Consider the following 25,214-nt stretch of genomic DNA (forward strand, 5'->3'; position numbering starts at 1 on the left):
AACATTTTATGTAATTTTTTCAATTCCACTGAGCTTAGTGTTGAGTTTGTAAGTCTAATTTTTAGGTAAGATCTGCAGACAAGCGCATCAAGAGAGGACTTCTGCCACATCTCCCACTCGCCTGTTATGTGGGAGAGCACACCCCTTTCAAGAGCGCAAGGGTCTCCATGCCCCAAGTGCATTCTTGTCGGTGTAGTTGCGATTCATACCTTCCTGGAACAGGTTTTGTGTTGTTGTTAAGACATCAACCATTGCTTCCTGCAAATGAGTCAGTGTTAGGAGCATCATGGCCCTTACTGAGGATGATGTTCCATTTTGTTGCTGACTCCATACCCTGGACCAAGAGGCTGAAAAGAGTGTACAAGGCCTGTACCCCTGTTGCTCTCCTGGATGACTTCCAGGCTGTACCCTATCTCACATGCAACCCCAGAAGACGCAGCTTTGTCCTTGGTCTGGCTTCATCTTAACTGAGTTCTCGTAATGTTGTAACTCAGTTGATAAATGGGCTTTGAATGCCGCAGCGCCCACTGTATGGTCTTTTAGGGTCAGGGTCTTCCGGAAGACCATTTTTGTTTGCTTTCATTCTCTAGGAACTGTCTTGGCATTTTCTTTGCCAGCCAGTATTGTTCAAAGCTTTGATCCTACACGGACAGAACCTGTCTCCTAGTGTTCATCCCACATAGTGTGATACATGCCAAGCAAGAGCCTTCCCATCAGGGTCCCCATGGGAGCATTACAGGCTTCTGGAAAGGAACAGGTTCTTCTGCTGTCTGTTGACACTCTCATCTGTAGTTGATGTGTTTGCTTTAGATCATTTGGAAGAAAGGGCGATCGAGGCTTTCTTTTGAGTTGGATGAGGGCCTGTCTGAGAGTGGAAGAGATTCTGCATTGCCAGAATTCCTGAAGATTGAAGACTCTGCTGATGTCTCAGTCTCACCAAAAAAGTGATTTCTAATTATTTTTCCCCCCTTCACTCTGACTTCGGAATTGTAAATACCCACATCTTTCAAAGGACTGACTCTTAATACTTTTGTGACAGATGAATACCTCCTCTCAGGAATCAGTTTTGATGTACAGCTTCTTTTATGTAAGGTATGAGTCTGGGGCCTGGAGTTTCCCAGATGGTGATTCTGATGGCTGCACATCCAAAAGTTCCCATGGCACTTGTACTATTTGGGGATGGTATTAAATAGTATAGGTACAGTAGCCTGAACACTATGATCAAATGTGAGAATCACCATGATTCTCAAAACTGCTAAAAGATGAGCCACCCGTAACAATGTAGCTTCTTTCATTATCCCCAGGTAGTGAAAATTTAAGCACTCCATCTAGCAAGTGGGAGTGTTGGAAAATGCAGTCATACCTTGCACCTCCTGCAACAAGCAGCGAGCGAACTTTCCTGAATGCATTGGCAAACTGATCGCAGTCATGTTTAAAGTTTTCTTCAAGTTCTTGGCTATAGTGGATCCAAAGAAAAATCATTTGTGGTATCACTTCATCAGCTTCTCTGGCACTTCTCTCCTTACATGCATCTTCAGTCTCAGGGTCACCTGCTGAACTAGGCCTCCTTGCACTGTTGATAGTATTTTTGGCTGTGGGACACTTGAAGGCCGAAGCAGTGTGTGACAGGATGTTTTCTTCCACTGATTCTGATTCTCCTTATCAATGTTTTTATTTTTATGGACATTGGAAAAAATCATTCTGCCCCAAATCTGCATTTCATCGCATTCAATAAATACTGTTTTCTACTCCAAAAGGAGGATTTTCTCTCTTGTAAAGCCCCTCTTCCCTCTCCCTCCATGCTGTTCATAGATGGCCATTATCGCCAGTTTTGCAGCATCTCTCTCCTGACTCTTAGAATCACCACAAAGTTTATGTGAAACCAATTTTCTGAGGACTAATAGTTGAATCCTCAAAGTGTTTATGGTTTCCTTAAGACACAGTAGCCAAGTGTTCCCAGGTGGACATTGGTGGTACCATTTGGTACATCAGCTTTCATGTCAGATTTTGCACTTCATCTTGAACTTCGTCTCTCATCTAGCTACTGAAGCTAAAATAACCATCGTGACTTCGAACTTACATTGTGCTGGTAAACTGTTCACAAAGGTGTTTATGACTTCTGATCCAATTAGTGATACCTGGCTCAGGGTGGCTCAGGCCCTGGTCTGGGTTCAGGCTCCACTTGGGGGCACTGAGATAGAGCAGCAGTTTTGGGGCCCCTGCAGCCAGCTGCCCGGGCCCTGATGCTGTACTTGGGTGCAGAAGTGTTCCGTGCAGTGGACCACTATGAGATGGGGTGGGATTTGTTTGTCCTGTTCAGCCTGACCAAGATGAGTTTCTGGGGCCTGGTGACAGAGGTGGCAGGAGCATGGCCAGGCACTGAGTAGCTCCCAGACTAGTACTAAAAAGAACCTCCCCCCAACAAACCAGTTCTGAATTTATTGTTGGCATTCTTCTGGATTACCACTTCATTATCTTGCAAATAATCATGGCCTGCCTGAAGGAGGGCTCCCTCTGCTGCCATTCATGTGTCCCTCAAGGGCTGGAGCTTCTCCGCGGTGGCCATCTGCAGCTTGCCCATCATGTGCTTTCTGGGTGTGCTGCACCCTTCCTCTTGGACACAACTATAGACCTGTTTGTAGCATTTGTTCTGCCCAAAATGGCAGGGCATAGCTACCCTCCTCAGAGAGGCTGCTCCTCGGGGTTCTGGTTGTTACCTGGGGAGATGGGCTGCTTCAAGGTGGTTTGTGCTGCTGACAAAGTCCAATGCTGTTATTTCCTACCAGGTTGCTAATTATGGAATGGGAGGACAGTACGAGCCACATTTTGACTTCTCCAGGGTAAGACCCCGCTCAGGTTTTTTCAAAGGCCCTGCTCTAACTGATTTGAGAAGGCTGTAGCCTTCACCTAGGAGCCCCCGCCTCACCAGGGCCCTCTCTTTGTTACTGGAGAAGCCCAAGTCCAGAGCCAAGTGCAGCCCGGCTATTTCCCCTGACATTGGGAGTGGTCCCCCTGACCCAACCCTGCCATTCTTTGCCCTGACTCTGAAGCAGAGGACATCACTAGGTCTCTGTGAACTCTTTCCTGCCCCTTCTCCTCCATGCCCAGTCAGGATTTCCTTTGCAGCTTTGGCCCCTGGTCCAGGCCTATGTATGGAACTCCCGCTTAGTACCTTCCCTCGACCTTTTTGGCCTCAGTCCTGTGGGTGGCGGGGAAAGTCAGTTGCAAACTTGGGTGAAAGTTGTTGTCTATTGCAGCGACCTTTTGACAGCGGCCTCAAAACGGAGGGGAATAGGTTAGCGACGTTTCTTAACTATGTAAGTATTGGGTACAGGCCCACCTGTGTGCTCTCACTTAATTTTATAGAAAGATGAGCAAGATGCTTTCAAGCGTTTAGGGACGGGGAATCGTGTGGCCACGTTCTTAAACTACGTAAGTATGATGCCTGCAGTGTGTGGGCTTAAGGGGAGCCCGGGTCCAGAGTGCTCTCTTAAATATGTTCCCATCAGAGCCGATACCACCAGCTGTTGCTCAATGGCTGGGTCCTCCTGGCCCTCAGCACCCTTCTTCGCTGGAGTAGAGTGTTGCCCCATGTTTCCATTTGTGTGCTTCTCCCAACTCCTGTGATTTACAACCCTGGCTCCTTTTTGATGGGCCCAGTGCTAGTCTGGACTTTGGGGATGGGTGTCCTGGAGAGGTCTCTGCTTGGCATCAGAGTGAGGAGGTGGCCTGAAAGTGCTCTTAGATGAAGCGGCCTTCATTTCCTCGGAGCTCAGTGGCCTGCCTGCCTCCCACCTGCTGCCTGTACTCCAGCCAGGGTTAGGTTTACCTCTCACACGAGGAACAGGTTCCTCTCCCCTTGGCTGAAAGGGGTAGCCCTGAAGAGGCATAGAAGTAACTTAGAGACAGAAGCCTGTGTCCATTTTCCCCTTTGGTGTCTTGTTTAAGTTTCATTGCATGGTTATTATGTGCTGGGGACTGCTATGAATGTGCTGGTGAGCAGGACATGTGTGGTTTCTCTTGGGCTTATGGTCTAATATGAAAGACTTTAGACATAGGAGAGGTCATTGTTTGGTTACCATAGTGATAAGTGCTTTGAAGAAGTAATGCAGAGTGGAGGTTCTGAGAAAGCCTCCCTTGAGAAGTAATGTGTCAGTTGAGACTTAAAGGTTGAGTGGAAATTTGTTGGTAGAACAGATTTCTGGTAGAGAGGAGAATGTGTGGAGGCCTGGAGGGAAGGAACTTGGGATGTTGGAACAAGAGAAAAAAGGGTGGTATGTCTCAGAGATAGTGTGTTAATCTGGGGTGACTAGAGGGAGAGGCAGGTGAGACTGCCAGGACCTTCAGGTTTTAGGAGAGAGCCTGGATTTGATCCTCACTCTGGTGGGAGGCCATCAGGGGTTGTCATTTTCCACATTTACCATTTGTCTGCTGGGTGCCCTTCAGTCTGTCTGGTATGTGTCCTGTGGAAATATTTTAGCTCCACGTTTTATTACCTTACAGGCAAAAAACTTGAATTAAGAGAGCCGGATGAGAAAGAAGTTGTGCTTTGGGCATGAGCTGAGCTCTGTGGGCATGAGTGCAGCCTTGCTGCTATGGAAATTGTGTTCCATTTAGCTTGAGGTTTTACTGCGCGAGAAGCAGGCCCTCTGGAGCAGACCCTAGCTGGCCCTGGGAGGGTGGCTGTTGTGGGAAGGTGAGGGTCTGACTAGAGCTGCACGTTACTGAAGCCAGAGAAACAGTGCAGAGTTGGGACCACCGATGGTGACAGAAGCCACAGGGCAGCTCACAGGGCACACCGGCTTAGGCGAGGGCCAGCCTGGATGAGGATACAGGGTGTGGGGGTCAGCCAGGCATTTTCCCAGCACAGACTCAGATTTTCCCCACCTGAGGACAGCCAGGGTATGGGTCTCCTTAGGCCTACATCTCTCCTGAGACTGTCCTGATGAACCACTCAGATTAAGCAGGGTTTAGGGAAGGGCAGGGTGTGGGAAGAGCCTTTCTGGCCAGAGGGCTGGTGGTGGAGCTACTGATGCTCAGAGGAGGACAGTCCACATACTTTTCACATCCTTTGTGGCCCAGTTGCTCTGAGAGTATTGAGCAGAAGGGCCAAGCTCTGTGTCTTGTATTCCCAGATGAGTGATGTAGAAGCTGGTGGTGCCACCGTCTTTCCTGATCTGGGGGCTGCAATTTGGCCTAAGAAGGTAAGTTCTGGTTCTTGGGGGTCAGAGTTGAAGTGCAGGGCCCAGACCTCATTCCTGTCTCCTAGTCCAGTTTCCTGGCTTCCTTGACTGTCACTTTGAGGGACCTTAGTCCTTTCCTGCCTGAACCCTGACCTGTGGTCTAGGTCTTCCCCTTGGGAGATGGAATGCAGAGGGAAATTCCTGGAGGGCCAGGCGGGATTCTCAGTATCTACCCCACCACGGAGGGTAGGAGCTTTTTGGGGAACTTCTCCACGCTGGAGTCCCAGAGTCCTGTGCCCCTGAACACAGGCGAGTGAGAGTGTTTCTGCTCAGAGGGGGCTCTGTGGTACTCAGCATCAGATCCTTGGGCCCAGTATCTAAGGGTGTTGTATGACAGGCTTTCTCTTTCCAGGGCACAGCTGTATTCTGGTACAACCTCCTGCGGAGTGGGGAAGGTGACTACCGAACAAGACATGCTGCCTGCCCCGTGCTTGTAGGCTGCAAGTGGGGTGAGTGGCTTCAGTTGTGGTGGCGGCCTCTGGGCTCAGCCTGAGACTCTGAACTGAGAGATACTTGCTGCTGAATTTTCACAGAGTCAAAACTGTCTCCCTTTTGGAGATTTTGGGGTTTTGTGTTTGTTTTTCCTTGATAACCAGTAGTCCCACCCAGCCATGTTAGCTGTCCACTCAGCTGGTTATGTGCTAAGACATTTGGTTGGGAATACTTTCAGAGATGCCTAGAGAGCTAAGGAAGCCCCAAGGAAGAATAGCTATACAGGCATCCTAGGTCCAGGGTGGCCCCCAGAAGAGTGGGCTCTGGCAAGGGTTCTGAGGTCACAGTGGGGAGAAGTGGAAACAGAAAGAGGAAAAGGTGTCTCAGGCAAGCAAAGCCCACATGGAACAAGGCTCAGGCTAAAACCAACATCATAGGTGTGGGGACTAGCTGCCTTTGTCTCTTGCACAAGGGGAGGCTTGTGGCTCAGAGACTGAGAGATGAGGCTTGAGGCTGAAATCAAACTGTGGAGGCTGAAAGTTGAGCTTTGTTTTGGAAGCAGCTGTGGTGAGTCATGGAGAGGCTTGAAGCAGGATGTGACAGGAAGTGATCGCAAAGAGATGAATTTATAGCCCTCTTGGAGAGTTATGAGGATAAATAGTGATAGGTTCACAGAAAATTAAGCAAATGAGAAAGAAAATAAGAAAAAAGAAAAAAGTTGTACTAGAAAGGAAATACAGTTGACCCTTGAATAAAGCAGGGGTTGAGAGTTGACTCATTGGAAAAGACTCTGATGTTGGGAGAGATTGGGGGTAGGAGGAGAAGGGGACGACCCAGGATGAGATGGCTGGATGGCATCACGGACTCGATAGACGTGAGTCTGAGTGAACTCTAGGAGATGGTGATGGACAGGGAGGCCTGGTGTGCTGCAATTCATGGGGTCACAAAGAGTCGGACTCGACTGAGCGACTGAACTGAGGTAGGGGTGCTGACCCTCTACACAGTTGAAAATCCATGTGTAATTTATAGTTGGCCCTCCACATATGCGGTTCCTCCATATCCAAAGTTCTGCCTTTACAAATTCATACAATTGTGGATCATGTAGTACTGTAGTATTTACTACTGAAAAAAATAGGACTTCCCTGGTGGTCCAGTGATTAAGAGTCTGGCTGCCAATGCAGGGGACACAGGTGTGATCCCTGGTCCAGGAAGATTCCACATGCTACAGCTACTAAAGCCCATGTACCTAGACTCTGCGCTCCTCAACAAGAGAAGCCGCCGCGACGAGAGACCCACACACCACACTAGAGGGTAGCACCCGCCTTGCCACAGCTAGAGAAAGCCCGCGCACAGCAGTGAAGACCCAGTGCAGCAAAAGATAGATTTAATTTTAAACATAAAGTGATAAATCTGTTAAAAAACCCATGTATATAAGTGGACTTGCTCAGTTCAAATGTGTTGTTCAATGGTCAGCTATATAATCTATTAGGTAGCTCAAGTGTGAGTAATATTTACATGACATAATACTGAATATTAATTTAACTAGAACTTGTGATATAACTATATTCGGGGATAGGAAGGAAAATATGTATTTTAAGAGTGGTGTAAAAAATTCCAAAGCTCCCATCTTCCATGGTAGACTATCAACATATAAGGTCTAAAGTTGAAAGTCAACCAATAACATTATGTTACTTAGAAAAATGAGGATAAATATCAGAAGAGATGAAGGAGTTAAATGTTCAGTGGAAGTGGGGATTGGTGATGGAAGGGATAGGTAGGAGATTGCTGTTTATCATTAGAAGCCTTGTAGAACAATTTGATTTTTTCATCTAAGTACATGTATGATTTAATTATCACAAAGTGTATTTTAAAAGTGCCATGACCTCATTCGTACATTAAAAGCGATTTTCTAAATTCATTATGAGTCTGTGAAATGAAAAGCATGGTTTGTGAGCATTTAAGACACAACCTCAGGTGACAGCACCGGCTCTGCTTCCCTGCTGCCCACAACACACAGGATCGATCTGCTGGCCCAGAGCCCCTGAGGTCGACTCCAGGCCTGCCACAATCTGACAGGCTTCCTCGCCTCTTGCATCTCACTTCCCACCCACCACATTCCAGTAGTGCCAGACTTGTTGGGGTCCCTGACACACACACCAGCGCGGATCGTGCCTTGCTCTCTTTCTCATCCTGTTCCCACTTCCCAGACCCCTTTGGTATAGGAACCACCTGCTCTGTCCATTTCCTTCCCTGGATAACTCCTGTTCAGCTTTCTGTCCCAGCCCTAGGGTTTCCTCTTCCCCTACATGGTTAAACGCTCTTTAGCTCTGTTTCTGTGGCAACCTACATACATATATCTTGTGTCACTGACAGACTTTTGTACAATTATCTGTTTTCTTTACTAGCTCATAAGCAACTTGATGACTGAAACCAAGTCTTACTCATGTCTGATTCCCAGGCCTAGTGTAGGAGTCATCATGAAGGAATCATTAATTTTGGCTGCTAAACTAACCAACAGGAATGTAACATACTTTCTGTCTGTTCACAGTCTCCAATAAGTGGTTCCATGAACGAGGACAGGAATTCTTGAGGCCGTGTGGATCGACAGAAGTTGACTGACATCGTTTTCTGCCCTTCGCCTTCCTGGCCCCACAGTCGTGTTGTCTTCAAGTCCAGTGTGACAGACTCCTGTCTATGTTCCAGTCCCATCAGACGGGTCTCTGGAGGTGTGAATGTTTTGTGTGGAGTAGAGAGTGGACTAGGGAAGGTCCTGGATGACCTGGGTCCCAGCCTCTCTGGCCAGCCCATGCTATCTCTGGACGCTCGGGTAGGGTTGGAGCAGAGTCAGGTGGTCTGCACCTAGCAAGGTGCTTTTGTACCTCAGATGCTTTAGGTGTGAGATGTTTCAGTGAACCAAAGTTCTGACACCTTGTTTACATGCTTGTTTTTATGGAATTTCTATTAATGTGGCTTTAACCAAAAATAAAATGTCCCTGCCAGAAGCCTTAAAGAGCCTTATTTGGAGTATTTTTTTAAGATGGGGAGCTTTTACCAAGTTCACCATTTGGATAATGAATCTGGATAATGAATACTTGAGAGGCAAACCCTGATGTTCCAAACCAGGTTTCAACACTTATTTTTCCTCTAAGCTTCAGTGTTCTTTCTAGAAAGTGAAAGTGAGAGAGACAGTCTCCTTGCATCTCAGAGAACATGGTTGTGATGCTGTTATAATGTGAAATGTCTTACTTTAAAATTTTGAGACATACACACAGAGTTGGTTGTGATACATAGATGTACAGTTTAAAGACTATGAAAGTGAGCATGAGCACCCATGTCACCATCACCTGGGTTGGAGAAGAGATTATTTTCAGACTTGTACCTCAGGGGCCCCTGTGAGCCCCTCTGATCACATCTCTGACCTGCCCCCAGTACCTCAGTAGTAACCACTGTCTAGTGATCTGTGGTAGTCATGCCTTTGCTTTTCTTTGTAGCTTCACTATCCAGGTCTATATCCCTAAATAAATAGTAGTTATTTTGTTTTCCTTGATTTTGAACTTTTTTGTAGTGGAAGCAAGAGTATATTTTAGGGGGTGTTTGGCTTCTTTTATTTGATAGTTGTTTGTAGGACTCTTTCATGTTGTTATGAAGCTGTAGTTTATATTAATTTGTGTAGTTCAGTTTTATTAGCATCTATCATAGAACAGTATCATAATAGGCTAATATACCATTGATAGATATTTGAATTGGTTTCAGTCTTTTACTAATAAGGCTGCTGTTGCATTTTTATATGTGATTTCTAGTGCAAATAAACACATTTTTTAGAATATATACCTAGAAGTGGAAATGCTGACTCTTAGTAGGTGGGTCTTCAACCTTACGTATAATGTATTCCAGAGTGGTTATGCACATTGCCACCAGGTGCAAGTAAAAGTTCTTGTTATCCCAGTCTTCTCCAATATCTGATACTGTCACATTTTTGCATTTTAGCTAGCTTATTATATAGATAGTTTTTCTATCTTAACATGATTATTAATGACATTGAATACCTTTTTGTATGTTTATTAGTTTTAGGTTTTATTTTTGTCTATTCAAATCTTTTTGTTACTAATTTATTGGAATTTTTAACATCCTGTGGACACAAGCTTTTTGTTGGTTAGATGTTTTGCAAATATCTTTTTCTACTTTGTCTTTTCATTCCTAGTTCTTTTGTTGAACAAAAGTTCTTAATTTCTGTGTCAAATTTATCAGGATTTTCCTTTTAGATTTATGCTTTTATGCCTTGTTTAAAAAATTCTTCTTATATCCCAAGATCATGAAGATATTTCTTGTATTCTTTCCTAAAAGTATTATAGTCATGTCTTTTACATTTATATCTTTAATACAACACACCTAGGTTTTATTTTTGTATATGGTAGGAGGTGCAAGAATCTACTTAAAGAGATTCTTTTTACGTATTTTATTAGGAGAGACTAAGCTAGATAGCACATTGAAAAGCAGAGACATTACTTTGCCAATAAAGTAAACAAGTCAAAGTAAACAAAGTAAATAAGCCAAACTAGTCAAGGCTATGGTTTTTTCAGTGGTCATATATGGATGTGAGAGTTGGACTGTGAAGAAAGCCGAGCACTGAAGAATTGATGCTTTTGAACTGTGGTGTTGGAGAAGACTCTTGAGAGTCCCTTGGACTGCAAGGAGATCCAACCAGTCCATTCTGAAAGAGATTAGCCCTGGGATTTCTTTGTAAGGACTGATGCTAAAGCTGAAACTCCAGTACTTTGGCCACCTCATGCGAAGAGTTGACTCATTGGAAAAGACCCTGATGCTGGGAGGGATTGGGGGCAGGAGGAGAAGGGGATGACAAAGGATGAGATGACTGGATGGCATCACCGACTCGATGGATGTGAGTCTGAGTGAACTCTGGGAGATGGTGATGGACAGGAAGGCCTGGCGTGCTGTGATTCATGGGGTCGCAAAGAGTCGGACACGACTGAGCGACTGAACTGAACTGAAGCTTGTGGTAGTGTAATAAAATAATCCCTAAATCTTAGTGGCTGAATGAAACCGTCTCTCATGCAAAAAACCACTGGTTCTAGGGAAATTGTTACCTATCGACTGCCATACAATCTCCCTCTAGTACCTTCCACCATCAGAACCTAACAGGAAGCCAGTGAGTATGGAAATCTGAGAAATAATAAGAGAGTTGCAACTTCTCTGCCTAGAGTGTTCCCTGGATTTGTCTCACTGGCAGATCTATAATTCTAATCCTTGTATCCTCAGTATTTAGACACTGCTCCTCAAATCCATTTTTCCCCCCAGAGGGTTTCTGCTTAGCTTCTTAATTTTCCATTGTGCATGGCTTCAGAATTTACAAAATGTCCTAATGGGTAAACAGGGTGAGTGGTTGACTGAGTTCTATACTTCTCCCTCCTGTTAAGTATTCTAAAAAATTACAATCTAATTTTTTGCCTTTCAGTGCCCTTTGAGCACCAAGATCTCTGCTGGTTTCTCTTTTAGCAGTTACCTGTTACTTAGGTTCTTTATCTGGTTTCTCAGTCTCTTATCTCATGTGTAGAATCAGTAAATAATCAAAGGATAAAAGAAACCAAACTTTTGGCTCACCTGCCTGAAATTCATCCTTCTCCAGCATCATAAATAGATGTGTAAAGTTTGAGAGGCTTGGTAACAGAGAACCTAGTGCTTGAGTAGTACAGGAGAAGGAGGTCTCATTTAACCAGGAGTTACCACATTGTTAGATCTGGGTCTTGAAGAATAAGTAGGAATTGTTTTTTTGTCTGCTAATCTCAGTTTAAAATACATGCACATGGCTTTAAAAATAAGAAACAGAAGAGTTTACCATGAATAATGCTTTCCTACTCTATTCTCTCTTCCTCTATTCCCCATTCTTAAGGGAACCTTTTTCAATTATCTACTTTTTCTGACTATAATCATAGATTTACAAAGCTACCTCTTGATTTTTCCACTTTAGAAATTTAAGAGATGATCATCTAGCTTTGTTCACTATCCTCTATTACATCTTTCTGCTCCCTTTTGTCACTTTTTGATTTTTTTTTTATAGTCCTTTCTTTGCCTGGTAACACAAACATCCTTTTTGTTTTGTAAGCCTAAGGTAACATTTCTGATATTTTACTATGTGAGCTGAAGATCTAGTGTTTGACCAAGCAACTGGTTACCACAGTCTAGCCTAGTTAAAATTAACTTTCACATGCCCTTTTAACTTCCCAAATTCTGTCAGTTATACTTTGGATGCTTGTTTTAATATCCAGGATAAGTTGAATTTAAAAGTTGAAAAACCAAAAACTATGTATGTAGCTTAATTTAATTGAACTTATAGTCATTATAATGTTGATATAGCTATAATAAAAAGGAATCTGTGCCTTATTTGTCTAATAAAATTCAAAACAAATTTACAACATGTATTAGTTTGCTAGGGCTGTCAAAATATCACAGACTGGGGTTTAAATATCACAGGGTGGTTTAAAACAAACTTATTTTCTCACAGTTCCTGGAGGCTAGAAGTCCAGGATCGAGGTTTCAGGAAGTTTGGTTTCTTCTGAGGTCTTTCTCCTTGGCTTCCAAATGGCCACTTTCTCACACGGTCACCCCTGGATGTGTTGTCTGTGTCTAAATCTCCTCTTATAAGGACACCAGTTATACTGGATTAGGGCCCACCCATATGACCTAATTTTATATTAAACATCTCTTTAAGACCCTAATTCCAAATACAGTTGCATTTCAAGGTACTAGGGGTCAAGATTTAAATTTATGAATTTTGGGAGATATATAATCCTGCTGCTGCTGCTGCTAAGTCGCTTCAGTCGTGTCCAAGTCTGTGCAACCCCACAGATGGCAGCCCACCAGGCTCCCCTGTCCCTGGGATTCTCCAGGCAAGAACATTGGAGTGGGTTGTCATTTCCTTCTCCAATGCATGAAAGTGAAAAGTGAAAGTGAAGTCGCTCAGTCGTGTCCAACTCTTCACGACCCCATGGACTGCAGCCTACCAGGCTCCTCCGTCCATGGGATTTTCCAGGCAAGAGTACTGGGTTGCCATTGCCTTCTCCTAATGCTGCTAGGAAATCATATTAGATTTGGAACACTATTTGGAATAAAATAAGCAAGATTCTTTTCCTTACTTTCCATACCAGATGTAGCCCATTATAAGCAAGTGTGTCAGATTATTAAGTATGTTTTCATTAAGAATGTTATAACAATAGAAATTTTGATTTTATTGAAGAGATTAGGGAATATGAGCTATCTTATGAAATTCTTAATAAAAAATCTTTGAGGCCAGGGTTATGTTAATGGAACCAATATTGCAGGGTACACAAACTATTACTTTCCCTCAAAATGATTATGCCAAATTTTTGCCGTTCTCAGCTCATAATTTAATGTGCAAAAAGACTACTTTCAATGACTTCAAATACAATATTTTTAGTACTGTACAGAAGATACAGATATATTGATAGATACAGGTAAAATTCATTGAGCAGTTACAAAATTATTATCATTCCTGACTCTCTGTCTGTAGACTCCATGGACTGTAGCCTGCTAGGTTCCTCTGTCCATGGGATTTTCCCGGTAAGGATACTGGGTCAGGTTGCCATTTCCTCCTCCAGGGGATCTTCCCGACCCAGAGATCTAACCTGTGTCTCCTGCATCGGCAGGCAGATTGTTTACTGCTGAGCTATCCGGGAAGCCCGTCTAAAATACATTAAACACAAATACTAATCCTGAGGGGCATTAAGATCAAATTCAATCACGGCACTTCACACAAAGATATTTGTTAAATGTTAAAGATATAACATTAATTGACAAAATACAACATCCTGGAACCTAAATACAACATGCTCAGACAACATGCTAAAACACTGCATTATGGTATAAATACATTACAAATTTTTTTGCAACTTACCTGTTTGGGATGATGTTTTGAACTGAGAAAAAGCTTTTAAAAGTTTGCATATTTTGCTTATAAAAAATGAAAGCAAGTAACTGAAAGTATGTCTGACTAATGTTAAACTTAGGAAGAGATATGAATATACTTCCTGAATTTGAAGACAAAGAGATTGGAAATGTACAAATTATTGGATGAGTCTATTAATTATTATAGGAAAAGTGTTTATCCAATAGAAACTTAAAGAGATTATAGATATCCTAGATATGGACTTAGCAAGTGAAGTGTCTTCAGATATTTTGAATTTTTACCTGGAGAAAAGTTATTTTCTGTGAATACATCTGTTATAAGTCTGATGACAAATTCTGTGGCAGATTTACCTGAAGTAATTTTAAGCAGCATACAATAGCAATGACTTGCAATATAAAATCAGCATTGTGTTTGAATCATCTGATTCACGTATTTTCTTAGTATAATCTTACCCAAACTTGGACGTGGTCTAGGGAATTTTGTTCTAAATAGGAGTCACAGTGGCATCCTACAAAAGAATAATCAGTAAACTGAAGCTAATTTAAGATAATTTAAGATTGCACTTGGTCAAGAAAGTTGATCAAGAGTTTCAAAGTTTTGAAATTTTTACTGATGAGTTTGCTTCCATTAAAACCAGGAAAATAGAACATAGTAATTTTAAATTTTGGTATAAATAAAATATTTAAACTTAAAAATGTGAATTTTAATATACCAATCTTTTCAATTTTGCAATATTTTCAACTAGTTTTACTACCTTGGGAACACTAACAAAAAATACACAAAAACATACATTATCTGCACAGGATTTCTTCTGCCTCAGTCTCTAATATGGCTTGGCATACCATGGGTCTTGTTTTCAAACCTAGCATCTGAACTCTTAAATTAGAGTTTCCAGATTTAACAAACAAAAATACCTGACACCCACTTAAACTTTAATTTCAGATGAACAACCAATAATTTTGCACGAGAGATACTACAAAATTATTCGTTGCCCATGTGAACTTCAAATTTAACTGGGCATCCTGTATATTATCTTCCAAACCTAAACATCATTATTTCACACGGGGGAGAAAGCTGCCTGCCTGCTCCTGGGTCCACTAAGGCCGTCTCGACACCCTGGCCGCTGGTTATGCAGAGGTGACGGGGCCTCCTAGGGGCAGTCCCGTGGCTTCGAGTCTCGCTGAGCGGCCTGTGGGCATGTCCAACCCTTCCCGGTAGGGCAAACGGCTGGGGAAGACTGAGAGCACCTCTCGGTTCCCACAGCCCTCCCCGCAGCCTTCGCTCCAGCACACTGGCCTACCCAGGTGTTTGTGCTTGCTGGTCCCTCTGCCTGCAGAGTTCCTCCCCAACGTGGTCAGAGAGTTTCTATCCTCATTCCGTTCAGTCTGACCAAGCCTCATCTTAGACACCTCATCATACTGGCCTTTCAAAACTTCCCTGAACATCTGCATCCTCATTCCCGCGCCTTGCTCTGCTTTCTTCCTAGCACACAACGCCACTGTAACACGACATTCTTATTTGTGTATTAGGTTTTGACTCAACTTGAACGCAAGTCCCCTGAGGGAAGGAAATTCATTTTCCCACGTCTCTATTCCCTTTTCTACCAGCGACTCTTCCCTAAAGCTAAGTACCCGGATGGGGCGGGGCCTGTGGGCAGTCTTAGGGAAGGGGCGGGGCTTTTGCGGAAAGGGTGGGGCCAGAGGTTTCTGGAAAGGCGCTGATGCTGAGGTGCGTGTTCCGCAGTTGAGGAGGTGAGCGCTGGCGCTGCTGGTGTTGGGGGTTATGCAGTCTCTTTAGCCGCTGTTGTTTAGGGCTTCTAGCCCGCCTCTCCGTTCAGGCCAGTCCTGACCGAGCAAGGGCCGGCTTGGTGCGTGTGCCCGAGGCACTGTGTCCCCGTGAGGAAGCGCTCCCAGCGCAGGTGGCATGGAGGTGGCGCCCTGAGGGAGGGTCGGGGAGTGTCCAGCGCTGTCTGGAACGTCATTTCCAAGGCTGAGGCCACTTTGAAGAGGTTTCTAAACTTCTGTGAAGATTTTTTATTTCTCTAAACTCGGGGAAAACTTTTTTACTGTGTGAAATGTTTGGGGGTTAAGAGAGTAAGTGGAAGGTCACGGATATTTGGCAAACCTGAAGTTGAGTATTTTAAAGGACTTTTTCGGTGTGTTTCTGAGAGTGGTTTTATAATATTAGCAACCCACTAGGTGGTCTGTTGTTACTGATAATACTCTGAAAAGACAGCCTGTTTCTTTGCCTTGGTTCATGAACTTGCAGCCCCTACCGACTAAACACAGCACAGCACAGGCCTCACTGAAGTCAGAACCAAACCCCCTGATGGGCCCATAGCTGTCCTCTTGTCCGTCTTGATTTCACTGACAAGCTACATAAAACTTTACCCTATATTTACTGTCCTCTCACCTCCCATTCTTTATTTTTTGACATGGTAAATCTACTATAACTAATTCCCTGAAATTGCCTTGTGAGGTGTTCAGGGTCCTCCTAGTGGTCATACTCAGTAGTAGACACTTTTGACTTTTTCTCATCCAATGAAGGAAAAATAACTTCATGATTCTTGATTTTTCTTTCTTTCCCAGTCTGTCTTGCTAACTTTTCTTCGTTGGCCCACATTTCTCCTGTGTATGTCCCTGTTTCCTTTTCATAGTACTATACTTTAAAAGGAAGGCTCTTATTCTCAATGCTGTAACAATCATGTATGTGCTTATGATTTCTTAAACTTCACTCACATCTGTCTTGAGTTTTGTTCTAGACTCTTGGGTCCAGCTTCCTACTCGGAACTACTGCTTGGAACTTGCACATAACTCTGGAATAGGTGTCACAAATTATTCAATGAGTGATCATAAATAGGGCCTGAGGTAGAAAAAAAAAAGTTATTGTGGCTATTAACCTTTGAGGTGACAAACCCTCTTGTGAATTTGCCTATGGTTTCTAAGTTTCCCAGACCTGCTGCAGTTCAACAGTTCAAGTTTTGAGTTAGGATTTCCTCAAATGATAAGATGAAAACGTGTGTTTTCATAGATAAGCATCAGATTTACAGCTTTTCTGTGAGAGTGCATTATATTACAGTCTCCGTTGACAAGTAAATCAATCCACCACCAGACTTATTTATAGAAACTTGGTCTTTAGAAGTAGAATCAAGAATGATAAGCCTGGAATCCAAAGAAGAGGATTTCTGATTAACTGTGTAGATTTTGTCTATCACAGTCCACATGAGATCTACCTTAGCCTGGTCAGAGATCAGGGTCTGATGCAGACCTTTCAGAAAGTGCTTATGAGTGAGAGTGTAGCCTGCTCTTCTCCTCTTCAGAACAGGTCTGAGGCCAGGTGCTTGGTAAAAGCTGTGAGTAAGGAGGCAAGAATGATAGATGTGAGTGAGGGTTCAAATTTGTTGTTTTAGCAGAACCTTCCTTCTTTGATGGTTTGTAGGGCGAGTGATCAGTGATTTCTCAGTTCCAGGGTTACTCCCTTGATGGTCAGTGAGGGCTACTTTGAGATTGACCACACTCCTGATTTAGATCTAGTTATTTCTTCTGTTCTTGTCTTTGGCCATGCTGCTCAACACATGCAGAATCTTAGTTCCCTGACCAGGCATTAAACCTGGGCCCCTGCCTTGGCAGGGTGACACCTCAATCACTGGACCTCCAGGGAAGTCCCAGTGTACATTGTGTTTTGTTTTGCCTTTTTTTTTTTTTAATAGAAATGAAACCTAAGGAAACATTGGCCACTTAGAAACAAAACCTTGTCTTCCATGAGAGGCCAAACCAATTGTCTACTGGTTTTTCTTCTGTCTTTTTGACTCCCCTGGTCCTTCTTTGTCAATTCTCAGCTATGGCTCAGAATTGCTTTGTAGCCATTTTGCTTTCCTGAAACCTTATGATTTCCAGATACTGCCTGTGTATTGACAACTCTTAAATCTTTAATTCCAGCTTTTATTAGTCTCTGACTAGAAGGCAATGGCACCCCACTCCAGTGCTCTTGCCTGGAGAATCCCATGGATGGAGGAGCCTGGTGGGCTGCAGTCCATGGGGTTGCTAAGAGTTGACACGACTGAGCGACTTCACTTTCACGTTTCACTTTCATGCACTGGAGAAGGCAGTGGCACCCCACTCCAGTGTTCTTGCCTGGAGAATCCCAGGGGTGGGGGAGCCTGGTGGGCTGCCATCTATGGGGTCGTACAGAGTCGGACATGACTGAAGCGACTTAGTAGTAGCAGCAGCAGCAGCTGTAGCTCTGCTTACAATGCCCACAAACTGGATTTAATATAACCCAAACTGGATTCATTATACTTTGCTTAAGTGGTTCCTGTTTTTGTTTTGCCAGTCTTTGTGAATGGCAAACGTAATTGACCATTTCTCCCAGCTACAAACTCCTGTGTGATCCCAGATACCAGCTTCTCTCCACTGTTATTTATAACTAATGTGAACTTTTTTCTCCATTGTTTTGTTTTTTTCTTAATGCACCAGGAAATTGATGATTTGTTTACATTTTGTTCTTAGTAGTAATAGTAATCTTGGAGTTGAGGTATGTACTTCTCATTTTACCCATAAGAAAAAGAGCCTTAGTTTTTACATTATTAATTATATAAAGATCGTGTACATTACTGCTAAACAATTAAGGCAAAACAGAGTTTGGTTCAGTCGCTCAGTCATGTCCGACTCTTTGCAACCCCGTGAACTGCAGCACCCAAGGCCTCCCTGTCCATCACCAGCTCCTGGAGTTTACCCAAACTCATGTCTGTTGAGTCGGTGATGCCATCCAACCATCTCATCCTCTGTCGTCCCCTTCTCCTCCTGCTCTCAGTCTTTCCCAGCATCAGGGCCTTTTCCAATGAGTCGGCTCCTCGCATCAGGTGGCCAAAGTATTGGAGTTGCAGCTTCAACATCAGTCCTTCCAATGAACACTCAAGATTGATCTCCTTTAGTATGGACTGGTTGGATCTCCTTGCAGTCCAAGGGACTCTCAAGAGTCTTTTCCAACAATCCAGTTCAAAAGCATCAATTTTTTGGTGCTCAGCTTTCCTTATAGTCCAACTCTCACATCCATACATGACTACTGGAAAAACCACAGTCTTGACTAGACAGACCTTTGTTGACAAAGTAATATCTCTGCTTTTTAATATTAATTTAAATTAATTTTTAAAATTTAAAACAGTGGGGCTTCCCAAATGGCTCCACAGGTAAGGAACCACCTGCAATGCAGGAGCCTTAGGAGATGTGGGTATGATCCCTGGGCTGGGATGAAGACCCTGGAGAAGGAAATGGCAACCCTCTCCAGTATTCTTGTCTGAAAAATCCCTTAAACAGAGGAGCCTAGTGAAATGCCCCAGGAACAGAGGAACCTGGCTGGCTACAGTCCAAGGGGCTGCAAAGAGTCAGACACGACTGAGTGAGCATAGGTACTGTCCAAACTGTAGACACTAGCCACAGTTATTAAATTGAAAATAATTCAGATTAAACTAAAAATTCAGTTCCTCAGTTGTGTTAACTACATTTCAAGTGTTCAACAGCCACTTACCTAGTGAATTAAATGGTTGATTTTAGAAATTTTCATTATTGCAGTAAGTTTTATTGAACAATGTCTCAGATACATATCATGCAAATAAGTTATCTTAAAAGAATTTTTTTATTTGGCTGTACTGGGTCTTAGTGGCAGTACTTGGGGTCCTTGTCACAGTATATGGGATTTTTTAGTTACAGCGTGTGAAATCTTTAGCTGTAGCATGCAAACTCTTAGTTGCGGCATGTAGGATCTAGTTCTCTGACCAGAGATTGAACTTGGGCCCCTTGCGTGGGGAGCCCAAATGCTTAGCTTCTAGACTACCAGGAAAGTCCCTAAGTTATCTGTTTTACATAAATAAAATCATATTAAACATAGCAGAAGATATTAAGAAGAGGTGGCAAGAATACACAGAGGAACTGTACAAAAAAGATCTTCACGACCAAGATAATCACGATGGTGTGATCACACCTAGAGCCAGACATCCTGGAATGTGAAGTCAAGTGGGCCTTAGAAAGCATCACTATGAACAAAGCTAGTGGAGGTGATGGAATTCCAGTTGAGCTATTTCAAATCCTGAAAGATGATGCTGTGAAAGTGCTGCATTCAATATGCCAGCAAATTTGGAAAACTCAGCAGTGGGCACAGGACTGGAAAAGGTCAGTTTTCATTCCAATCCCAAAGAAAGGCAATGCCAAAAAAATGCTCAAACTACCCCACAATTGCACTCATCTCACATGCTAGCAAAGTAATGCTCAAAATTCTTCAAGCCCGCCTTCAGCAATACATGAATCGTGAACTTCCAGATGTTCAAGCTGGTTTTAGAAAAGGCAGAGGAACCAGAGATCACATTGCCAACATCTGCTGGATCATCAACAAAGCAAGAGAGTTCCAGAAAAACATGTATTTCTGCTTTATTGACTATGCCAAAGCCTTTGACTGTGGATCACAATAAACTGTAGAAAATTCTGAAAGAGATGGGCATATCAGGTCACCTGACCTGCCTCTTGAGAAACCTGTATGCAGGTCAGGAAGCAACAGTTAGAACTGGTTCCAGATAGGAAAAGGAGTACGTCAAGGCTATATATTGTCACCCTGCTTATTTAACTTCTATGCAGAGTACATCATGAGAAACACTGGACTGGAAGAAGCATAAGCTGGAATCAAGATTGCCGGGAGAAATATCAGTAACCTCAGATATGCAGATGACACCACCCTTATGGCAGAAAGTGAAGAGGAACTAAAAGCCTCTTGATAAAAGTGAAAGAGAAGAGTGAAAAAGTTGGCTTAAATCTCAACATTCAGAAAACAAAGATCATGGCATCCCGTCCCATCACTTCATGGGAAATAGATGGGGAAACAGTGGAAACAGTGTCAGACTTTATTTTTTGGGGCTCCGAAATCACTGCAGATGGTGACTAAAGCCATGAAATTAAAAGACACTTACTCCTTGGAAGGAAAGTTATGACCAACCTAGATAGCATATTGAAAAGCAGAGACATTACTTTGCCAACTAAGGTCCATCTAGTCAAGGCTATGGTTTTTCCTGTGGTCATGTATGGATGTGAGAGTTGGACTGTGAAGAAAGCCGAGCACCAAAGAATTGATGCTTTTGAATTGTGGTGTTGGAGAAGACTCTTGAGAGTCCCTTGGACTGTAAGGAGATCCAACCAGTCCATTCTGAAGGAGATCAGCCCTGGGATTTCTTTGGAAGGAATGATGCTAAAGCTGAAACTCCAGTACTTTGGCCACCTCATGCGAAGAATTGACTCATTGGAAAAGACTCTGATGCTGGGAGGGATTGGGGGCAGGAGAAGGGGACAACAGAGGATGAGATGGCTGGATGGCATCACCGACTCTATGGACGTGAGTTTGAGTGAACTCCGAGAGTTGGTGATGGACAGGGAGGCCTGGCGTGCTGCGATTCATGGGGTTGCAAAGAGTCGGACATGACTGAGCGACTGAACTGAGCTGAACTGAGCTGAGTGTTACGTTTAGCACTCAATCATATTTAACCAAGACTAACTTCTGCCTCCAACTCCAGTTACAATACTTTGTAATGAGAACTCCTTTCTCTGCCTCTAAAATCTCCAGTTACTGTCTATGGGACACTCAGTTGCTGCCCAATCTGTGTGCCCCCTATTGTAATTCTTTGATACCAAGTAAATGCTTTTTGCTTTATTATTGCCACCTATGGTTTATCTGGGTTGACTCTGGGTCCCTTGTGTTTCCATATGAATTTTGGAATCAGCTTGTCAATTTCTGCAAAAATGCCAGCTGAAATTTCAATAGAGATTGTATTGAATCTTTGAATCAATTTGGGAAGTATTACCAGCTTAATATTAAGCCTTCCATTCCACAAACAAGGAATGTCTTTTTCAAATTTAGAGTTTTAAAAATTTCTCTCAGTGGTTGTAGTTTTCAGTGTATAAGTCTTACACTATTGTTAAATTTATTCTATATAGTGTATTCTTTATGATGCTGTTGTTAATGGAATCATTTTCTTAATTCCATTTTGTTATGCTATTGTTTTTTTAAATTAATTTATTTTAACTGGAGGCTAATTACTTAACAATATTTTAGTGTATGCCATTGTTAATATGGAAAAATACAATTGATTTTGATATATTGATTTTATACCCTGTCACCTGGGCTTCCCTGATAGCTCAGTTAGTAAAGAATCCGCCTGCAATACAGGAGACCCCAGTTTGATTCCTAGATTAGGAAGATCCCCTGGAGAAGATATAGGCTACCCACTCCAGTATTCTTGGGCTTCCCTTGTAGCTCAGCTGGTAACAAATCTGCCTGCAGTATTGGTGACATGGATTTGATCCCCGGGTTTGGAAGATCCCTGGAGAAGGGAAAGGCTACCCAATCTAGTATTCTGGCCTGGAGAATTCCATGTACTACAGTTCATGGGGTCGCAGAGTTGGACATGACTGAGCGACTTTCACCCTGCTAAATTTTTCCATTAGTTCTAGTAGTTTTCTTGTGAATTTCTTGCATTTCTACCTGTAGTCTGTATTTGACAGTTTTATGACTTCTTTCTGGTTTTTAAAAATTATATTATTGCTCTGGCTAGAACAGAAGTGGCAATAGTAGACTTCCTTACTTTGTTCCTGTTCTTAGCAGGAAAGCATTTGGTCTTTCACCATTAAATAGCATGTTAGCTATGAGAGTTTCACACATGTCTTTATCAGGTTAAGGAAATTCTTTTCCATTTGTTTTGTTGAGGTTTTGTATTTTTTTTGTAAGTCATGAATGAGTATTGAATTTTGTCAAATGCTTTTTCTGTATCTATTGAGTATTTGTGTTTTTTGTCCTTTGTTCTACATAGTGTTGTACGTTAATTGAATGTTAAACTAACCTTATATTCTTGGGATAAATCTCACTTAATCATAGTGTTTAAATCCTTTTTGCATATTGCTGGATATTAAATTAAATATCCATTAAATCCTTTTTACATATTTAATTATTTTAATTACATATTTACATATTTTACATATTCAATCCTTTTTGAATATATTTGGTTTGCTGATAATTTAGAATTTACTTGAGGCTTCTGTAGTTTGTTTTCTTTTCATATGATGTCTTTGTGTGGCTTTGGTATCTGGGTAGTATTGACATTATATATTTAGGTGGATGCGTTCTCTGTTTTTTGAGAGGGTTTGTGAAGGATTATTATTATTTTTCAGTTAAATGATAGAATTCACCAGAATTTACCATCTGGGCCTGGATATTTCTCTCTGGTAATATTTTAAATTATTAATTCAATATCTTTAATTGTTATAGATCTGCTTAGATTTTCTATACCTTCTTGAGTTTGTTTTGGTAATTGTACATTTCTAGGATTTTTCTTTCATCTAAGTTGTTTGCTTTGTTGGCATAAAGATGTTTATAATATTCCATTATAATCCTTAAAGTTCCTGTAGGGTTTATACTGTTGTTCTCTGTCTCATTACTTTATTCCTTTATTTGTCTATTTAAAATTTTTCTCTCTTTTCCTTGTCATTCGAACTAAAAGTTCGTTAACTTTGTTCATCTTTTCAACTAAACAGTATTTGGAACTTCCTTTATTTTATCTATTGTTTTTCTGGTTTCTATTTCATGCCTTTCTGTTCTTATCCTTATTATTTCATTCCTTCTACTTGCTTTGATTAATTTGCCCCCTCCATTTTTTTCAGTTTCTTAAGGTGAATGCTTAGGTTACTGATTTGAGACCTTGTTTTCTGGTATAGGCATTTAAAGCTATATATTTCCTTCTGTATATTGCTTTAAGCTATACCCCATAGATTTTGAGGGGTTCCTCGATGCCTCAGCAGGTAAAGAATCCACTTGCAGTGCAGGAGACACCAGAGACACATGTTCTATTCCTGGGTTGGGAAGATCCCCTGGAGGAGGGCATGGCAATGCACCCCAGTATTCTTGCCTGGAGAATTCCCATGTACTGAGGAGCCTGGCAGACTAGAGCTCAAAGGGTCACAAAGAGTCAGACATGACTGAGCAACTAAGCACCATATATTTTGATATATTGTAATTTTGTTTTTATTCAGATCAAAATATGTTCTAATTTCACTTCAAATTCTTCTTTGACCTATAGGTTATGTTGTTCAGTTTCCAAATATTTGAAGAAGTCTAGGATTTTGTGCAATTTTTTATTTTTAATTTATTCCATTTGATTGGAGAATATATAATTTAATATATGAACCTTTAAAAATTTAGTGAATGGCAACCCACTCCAGTATTCTTGCCTGGGAAATCCCACGGATAGAGGAGCCTGGTGGGCTACAGTCCATGGGGTCACAAGAGTCGGACACAACTTAACAACTAAACCACTACCAGCATGTCAGTAGAAAAGTGTGTGTGTGTGTGTGTGTGTGTGTGTGTGTGTTTGTGTGTAGAGGTTTAAAAAAAAAATTTAGTGAAACTTATTTTATTACCTAGCATATGATCTATCCTGGAGAATGTTTTATGTGACCTTGAAAGGTATATGTATTCTGCTGTTGTTTGGTAGAGTATTCTGTAGATACCAGGTTGAGTTGGTTGATAGTGTAAGAGAAACAAAACTTTATATCTGCTCTCTTGGGGCCTCTGTGTGGGCCTGAAAATCAAATTAATGTAAAACTGATTAATAGGAGAAAAACATACAGAATTTTAAATGTACTTAGGGGTCCCCATAGGAGAATGAAGATCCCCAAATGGATAGGCCCAGGTGCTTATATACCGGGTTGAACAAAGAGTAGAAAATATGAAAAAGTGAATGAAGTATATGGGGAGACTAAAGGAAATTAAGAGTTATTTTAACAAGATCTATTTGTACAGATTTCTCTTGGCCTCAATTCCCAGTCTCTGGGAATTAGAGAGTTGCTTTCATCCTGGTATATAGAGGACATCTTTCATGGAGGAGTTTTATCTCCTGCTTTCCTGGAGAAAAGAGGAGGTCATTAATTTCAATTAAATATGATAGAGTTTCTTTCCTGCTGTGCTGGTGAGAAACTTACTGTCAGTCACTATGGGGAGCTCTTTCCTTTGCAAAGTTTCCATAAAAGTGTAGCAGCCCAACAAGATCCACAGAAAATGAAAGGAAGCCTTCTAACTTTGACTTTGTCCTCATCATTGCTGATAGTATATGGATGTTTGCTGACCTTCACTGTGTTTCCTTTAGTTCAGTTCAGGTCAGTCACTCAGTCGTGTCCAACTCTTTGCGACCCCATTAATCGCAGCAGGACAGGGAAGCTTGGCGTGCTGCAGTCCATGGGGTTGCAAAGAGTCAGACAACAACAACAACACATGATGGTATGTAGAAGACTGGTAATCATTCAACAAGTGCTAGCTACTATTATTAAAGGTTGGAGAAGGAGAAGTAGACCAAAGGCAGAATTTAGGCTAACAGCAACATAAAAACAGACACTTTTTATGTTTATGGAACAAATAATGACTGTGGTTGTCTTTATTGAAATGATGGCTGTGTGCCAGTCACATTAAGTTCAGTTCAGTTCAGTTCAGTTCAGTCGTTCAGTCGTGTCCAACTCTTTGCAACCCCATGAATCGCAGCACGCCAGGTATCCCTGTCCATCACCAACTCCCGG

At 42.2% G+C, this 25,214-nt stretch overlaps 1 protein-coding gene and 1 long non-coding RNA gene across 24 annotated transcripts in view; both read left to right on the forward strand.

The window, feature by feature from the left end:
- Nucleotides 1-8,685, forward strand: part of P4HA2 (prolyl 4-hydroxylase subunit alpha 2) — a 70,150-nt gene extending 61,465 nt beyond the window's left edge. For 11 of the 23 annotated variants that reach the window (XM_060415599.1, XM_042250249.1, XM_060415597.1 and 8 more), the window contains 5 exons: nucleotides 2,787-2,840; nucleotides 3,258-3,317; nucleotides 5,136-5,204; nucleotides 5,596-5,692; nucleotides 8,224-8,685. In XM_060415599.1, the coding sequence (XP_060271582.1) occupies nucleotides 2,787-2,840; nucleotides 3,258-3,317; nucleotides 5,136-5,204; nucleotides 5,596-5,692; nucleotides 8,224-8,294 (351 nt within the window). In that variant the 3' untranslated portion in view covers nucleotides 8,295-8,685. Of the gene's footprint in view, nucleotides 1-2,786; nucleotides 2,841-3,257; nucleotides 3,318-3,366; nucleotides 3,433-5,135; nucleotides 5,205-5,595; nucleotides 5,693-8,223 lie in introns of all 23 variants that reach the window. The other 12 variants (XM_060415591.1, XM_004008639.5, XM_012178139.4 and 9 more) reach the window with 2 other exon arrangements.
- Nucleotides 8,686-15,315: 6,630 nt separating this feature from the next.
- Nucleotides 15,316-25,214, forward strand: part of LOC132659812 (uncharacterized) — a 38,683-nt gene continuing 28,784 nt past the window's right edge. The window contains exon 1 of the long non-coding RNA XR_009600662.1: nucleotides 15,316-15,368. This is a non-coding gene — a long non-coding RNA (uncharacterized LOC132659812). The remainder of the gene's footprint in view (nucleotides 15,369-25,214) is intronic.

The sequence above is a fragment of the Ovis aries genome, chromosome 5 (assembly GCF_016772045.2).
Source record: "Ovis aries strain OAR_USU_Benz2616 breed Rambouillet chromosome 5, ARS-UI_Ramb_v3.0, whole genome shotgun sequence".
Taxonomy (NCBI): domain Eukaryota; kingdom Metazoa; phylum Chordata; class Mammalia; order Artiodactyla; family Bovidae; genus Ovis; species Ovis aries.